The following is a 6,354-nucleotide window of genomic DNA, read 5'->3' as shown; positions in this document are numbered from 1 at the left end:
TATAAGATCCACTCACCATTTTGTTTAAATATGGTCCCTTTTACAGGCTGCTAGAGCTAAAAATAGAAACTACCTTAAAATGACTTCTACTTATAAAGCGGTTGATATATTTTCATCAGCCTTTAATAGTAAGCATCATTATAAGGTCATCTCCCAAACTTATTAAAACGGGGGAACTTGGGCTGCAATTAGGGACCAATTAGAGCTAAAAATAGAAATACCCTTAAACAACTTCTCATTAACCAATTGATGGATATTCCTCAATCTTATTATGTCGCTTTATTATAAACGGTCATCTCCCGTATTTATTCTAATGGGGACACTTGCTCCTAGCTTTTAGGGGCCACTAGAACTAAAAATTGGAAATACCTTTAAATGACCACTTCCCATGAAACCACTTATGGATCTTTGTCGAACTTGGTTTGTAGCATCATTGCAAGTTTCGCTCCCAAATTTATTCAAATGGGAGTACCCGGTCCTTTTAGGGGCCACTAGAGCTAGAAATAGAAATACATTTAGAGAACTTTTCAGGAATTGCTCTTCACTAAACGTGGTTTGTAGCATCATTGTAAGGTCCTCTCTCAAACTTGTTCAAATCGGGCACTAGAGTTAGATAAAGAACCGCTGGACCGCTGGGTGCATCTTTATCAAACTTGGTCTGTAGCATCATTACGGTATAAAGGGTCCTCTTCCAATTTTATGCAATCTGTGTACCTTAGAGTGGATAATGCGGTAAAATTTAAGATGACAATACATTGACTTAAAAGATTTGTTTAAAGTACTAATATTTTAAAAATACTTATTCTACTTTTATCACTTACGCTTTTACAAAAATACTTAAGAGGCATTTTACAACAGTATAATTTCTTTGGCATCGTCATTGTTTACAAAAGCAGAATGAAGACAGAAACATTCGTCTGAAAAATACATTTTACATTTTACAACTAACATTTAGATTCAAAATATACGCTTAACCCTTTCATGCTGAACATGATTGATTCTGCCTTTGCGACCCGTGTAGATCATGATCTGCATGTACATTCATGCAGTCTGATCAAGATCTGCACTGTTCGGCATTCAGTCAGTATTTTTTTTGTAAGCATCCCTTTTAACAGTTAATGGTACTGTCCAAATTGAAAGATGGACAAGTTCATTATAGAAATTTAACAAAGTAATCACGACGGCTTTTCGCAGTTGCTTGGTTTCATGTATGGAGTTTGTCTCTTCTCTTGCCCGGAAGTTCGTGAGGTCAGTCCGAGGTGCCCTGGGAATGGCTTGTATGTGCATTGTTTTATTTCAGTCAATTTTAAATGCCTTCTTTATCTGTTGATGAATGACAACCCTTCTTTCGAGTGTTATAAACATATGTTTACTGACTGGAAATAGCTAATCAGCCAAATTTTCATGCATATGCTCAATTTGAAACATGTGAATGTGCCAGACCGGGACTCGAATCCTGCACATTGCTTGTTTTGATTCCGGGGCGTTAGAATACAGACGCTTTCACTTCTGCAGCGTCAGTGTCAGGCAGTTAACATCGCATCTCGTTTGATATGAACAATTTATATGTGTCCTCAACCTTTGATTCGTGTGTCCATATTATGTTACATAAACCTATACATTTTCAGGAAACGTCTTTAAAATGTTTGAAAAGACAGAATAAAACTAATCATTGAGCTTATGATTACATGTTTTACCTGTCATGAGTTCTCTTGCAGTTTTGTTGCATTCAGATACTATTCTTTGCTTGAGGAACAGTTTGGCAAGAAAAAAAAGATGAATTTCAATGTTATGACCCTTCTATCTGGTTAATTGTATAACCCTCTATCACTGTATCTCTTAGGACATACAGTTAATGTGAAGATATATATGTATCAATGTTCTGTGAAAAGATTCCGTTCTGCTCCATTGTTACTTGAAAGGAGGTAAAGTGCGACTTAGTTTTACAGCTAGCCAGCGCCACTTTTATCCTAAATTCAACAAGCTACTAGTAAACAATTAATGTATTCTGAATATATCATTGGAAAATGATAGAATAGCCATTTAAAACACACTGACGGGCCAATGTATGTAAAGAAACATTTAATTTTCAGACCAATTACAATATTGTTCTAACAAGAAACGTTAACTGATAGCGCATCAGCATGGCTACCTATCCAGTCAGAATATAGATATACCTGGTCTCTTTGTGCTGCTCCAATCAGAGATGATTATTTTTGACGTCGTGGGAGTGAAATAAAGCCATATTACATAAAATTGATTATATACTAGTGTAATATTACATTTGGGTCCTTTCAAATTGAATTTAATATCAAAATCGTTGAATAAAACTTATAAAATGCTCGGTAGATCCTCGCATTTTATCATTTTATTCAACTCGTTTAATAAATTCAATATGGAAAGACACTCTATTTCTTAATTTACATCTATGCTTGTGAAGTTCTTGGCTCTGGGGAATTGCGGAGTATTAAATAATGGAGAATTGTTGTGAATGCCTGAGAATGTAATCTGTGGGCTTGGTTACCTTTAATAAGTTGTGCAGTAGAACAATTTTCGAGCTCAGGCATAAAACAAAAACAAAATGAAAATCAACAAGGTTGTAGGCATGGCCCCGGAAACATTTATATATATTTTCCCCAAACATATCGTCGTCTTCTGCTGCTGGAATTTCTACGTACCATGCTTGTTTCTGTAAAAACGCTACACCCTCATGATATTATTCCGCAGACGTATTTATAACGTCTTTTTCGTGTATCAATAACATTAAAACACGACTTTCCAATACATTACTTTTAATTACACATTGCCGAACGTACACCGTGATAATTAAAGATAGGTATAGTTCTGTTTAATTCAGTTGATACAGGCTAACCTAAATCACGTAATCACGGACGACAAGAAAAATAAAAACACAACTAGCTTCTTTCCGAAATAAAATGAGCATTGTTTTACTTTCGTAGAAATAAATAATTTATCTTCAAGGATTTCTATGTTTCTATACAATTAAGACTTGGTACGAATACAGTGAATTACACGTGGCAAAAATGGTAACAGTTTTAGAGAACAGTCAGTGTAATTAAGGTTGATCGGGGTCACACAGATAAATGGACACCTCGTCAATCTTTCCATCGAAAGGCTGGAGATTTTCGGCGTGTCCAATTTGAATAGCACATCTTACATTACGCAGATAACCTGTGGCAGCTTTCTTCCTTGTTTCAACACCATTGCTTCCCATCAGATCACCATTATTGAACCTGTATTCGGCTGTCTTCTCAGGTACATCAGGATTAACTGGAAGCTGTGGTACAACTGTGTAGACAAATTTAGATTCATCTATTCCAACTCCAAAATAAATGTTACGGTTGTCTTCGGAAAGCATGATGGACGGGAGATTTCCACAGTCGCTATTGGAAACAAGAGCGTGTGCCATACCAGTCCAGGTCTCGTGCTTTGAGCTGTACTTAATCTTGATAACTACCGTGGTGCTGTGTTCTAAATTTGTAAATCTTGGGATAACCAGTCTGCTGTTTTTGCCATTGAATTCCGCTACACCGTTTTTGATTACCACGTCTTCATTGTAGACGTAGTACCCTTTACCAGATTCGTCTCTGTGGTCTCTGGTAAAAGGAAGATGTATCTCAGGCTTGCAAACCCTTTTCCTTGCAATGACGTCAGTCAGTCCGATACATGCGCATGCGTCTTTAAGAAACAATGTGCCTATTGGACAATCTAAATGTAGCTTTCCCCAGCCCTCAACGTACCTTTCATACTTTGCAGGTTTACCCGCTATAGGAAACATGTCGCACTGAGGTTGATACAGAGTGCTTTCACTGACGCCAAAACAAGTGTCATTACATACGTCATTGACGTCATCAACGCATCCAGTACCGTCAACGTAGGTTTGATTGTAAGCACAGCACACTGGTTTAGACTTTCTGCCCACACACTTCATGTATCCCCTACAGTTTGTGGCAACACTATATTCTGAATCTTTGACCAGGCTTAAACATTTGTCATTACCGCATGGCGTATCACCGATTGGCAGACACGTTAAACTTTCCATATCCCAGTGGGTTGCGAAGGGACAATCCATTACTTCGCCAACAAGAACGCCAGTTCCATCATCATGGCACTGGACATATTTGTCACAGTCGACATGGTCGTTGTACCCGGCTCCATTTACCATTACACATCCGACGCAGAGATCTGTGGGCTTTTGTGCGCTTGCGCAATGCAGTACACCAATTAGGAATAAGCAGACGGGAATTTGCAACATTTTCTTTCTTTCGTTTTCTTTCAACTGAAATGCAATGAATGAGGTTTGAAAAAAATAGCATAATACAAAACATAGTAAATTTAGGTTAAAACCTACAGAACACCGTTTCGTCAGGAAGAGGTTTAGCTGAAACAAATGAGATCAATTGAAGAATCTTACTGAAATATACGAAACCTCGCACTAGTGCCAGGTGCGGTTTATCATGAACCCGAAATTTCACATAATATTCACATGTATAGTATGTTCCGGTGCTATGACCATATGGGCTCATACTTAAACATGGTCTAAATAGTGACATTTTTTTAGAGCGAACACAGCCCGGTCATCTCATATGACCATCTAGAGCTATCAAAGGGTTACACAAGGTAGCTAATCATTGCCAGGACCTATACATCTACATACACAAAATTAGTTAGTAACTTAAAATATCGACTTACTTATTGACTCAAAATCTCGAGTAAGTGTCCTGGAAATTTCGAGTTCATAAATAACATGCACGTACGGACACTAATGCTCTGCTAAACACGCCAGAAACAGACAAGATTTAGTTTGACCAACCCGTGTATGTCACACTTGAATGTAGGAAATATATTTGCACATAAAGTGGCTACGCATATAAATATTTCAGTTATTTAAAAAGATTTTGAAATGAAACAGAAAAAGTTTTTGCTATATTTTTTCTTTATAGCAGAAAGTATAGTATAACAGAACGTTTTATTTCATTATGAGGAACAAATGGAATGAAATGCAAATCACGTTCTTAAAAAGAAATTTTATCCCACATGATTTTTGGTTTTACGTCATATTAAGAATTATATTAACACGAATAGTTTGCTTTCCCTGTGTAAATGCAACTTTTGACACAACATGTAAAATGCCCGTTAATTTTCTCTTTCGAAATTATTTATTTGAAAACTAAATAAAAGAAATTAGCTTACCTCTTGTTAAAGATTCGATTGTGTTCAGTGAGTGATCTTCTCTAAACAAACTATTTTCGGTCTGTGACAACGTTGAAAATTCATCACTTTTATATACCAGATATGAAAAGAAGCAAAAACCGATATTTGTTAGCGTAAAGTGCATTCAACGTAAACGCCCCCTCACGTTTTGACGGCTAACCGTCGAATGCTAAACGAGATGTCAGCGACGTCTAAACGCAATTTACGTAATAAAAACGCTCTGGTCCGTATCCTTCAATACCTTTATCATAGGTTTAGATGCATTTGATTGCATGTTTACATTTTTGAACATTCATTCATGTTTGAACAAATTAATTGTCTGCCACGGTAACAAGGATGGACTGTAAGTGCACGTTTTAAAAGTTCAATGTCAACACCTGTCATAAACCTGCATTTTAATGCGTAAACAACAATTAAAATAATGTTTATTGAGGCTTTGCATGTTATCAAAAAAATCAGCTTTAATATACATGCATGCTGATACCAGAATAATGTTTACAAACCCTAATTGGATGACCGTCTTGGTGTTCATACTGATGCTAAGACTTATGCGAACCCTGCTATAATTGCATGACCATTAGGCTGAAAACCCTACTAAGTCATAGTACAAAAATGTTACACATGACTTTAGCTGTGCTCTCTCTCTCTCTCTCTCTCTCTCTCTCTCAGTTTATTATAGTTTCATCTTTGAATGTTTCACTTATAGCGAAGCGAATAAGATATGGAACAAAACTGGCAAAGATGTTCCCGTTTATGAAGAAAGCTCCAAATTTTGCACACAATTACTTTAGGCCTCACCAAATTGATTACTTGATCAACGGATTTCCCGCTCCATATTTTTTTCAGAATAAAAAAAAATATTTTGTTTTGAAAATAAACTTCTGCTCGCTTCAATTTTTGCAGACAGATTTGAAAATTTCAGCGCGGGCCTTTTTTCACTGTGTAGCGAAAGTAATTCATTTAATACTTTAATTTCATCATAATTGTCAATTAATGGCGCTCGTGTTATTTTTTCTTTGGACGGGTCGATATTTACCCAAACACCGTGCCAATTTCGTTGTTCCTTATCCCCGTACCGTATCCGTACCGTGCATCCGTATTCGGGAACTATCGGTTTTG

At 36.6% G+C, this 6,354-nt stretch overlaps 1 protein-coding gene across 1 annotated transcript; it reads right to left on the bottom strand.

The window, feature by feature from the left end:
- Positions 1 to 2,944: 2,944 nt before the first annotated feature.
- Positions 2,945 to 5,365, bottom strand: LOC128559655 (protein PIF-like). The gene is made up of 2 exons (XM_053551972.1): positions 5,215 to 5,365; positions 2,945 to 4,300 (listed from the first exon to the last, which is right to left on the bottom strand). Exon 2 carries the CDS (start codon positions 4,274 to 4,276, stop codon positions 3,077 to 3,079), a length of 1,200 nt encoding a protein of 399 aa, XP_053407947.1. The 5' UTR covers positions 4,277 to 4,300; positions 5,215 to 5,365; the 3' UTR covers positions 2,945 to 3,076.
- Between the last annotated feature and the right edge of the window lie 989 nt (positions 5,366 to 6,354).

The sequence above is a fragment of the Mercenaria mercenaria genome, chromosome 9 (assembly GCF_021730395.1).
Source record: "Mercenaria mercenaria strain notata chromosome 9, MADL_Memer_1, whole genome shotgun sequence".
In the NCBI taxonomy this organism is placed as follows: Eukaryota; Metazoa; Mollusca; class Bivalvia; order Venerida; family Veneridae; genus Mercenaria; species Mercenaria mercenaria.
This window is presented reverse-complemented; position numbering and strand designations above follow the sequence as displayed.

Coding starts and splice junctions, on each gene's coding strand:
- LOC128559655 (XM_053551972.1), bottom strand. CDS start 4,276: ATGTTGCAAATTCCCGTCTGCTTATTCCTAATTGGTGTACTGCATTGC.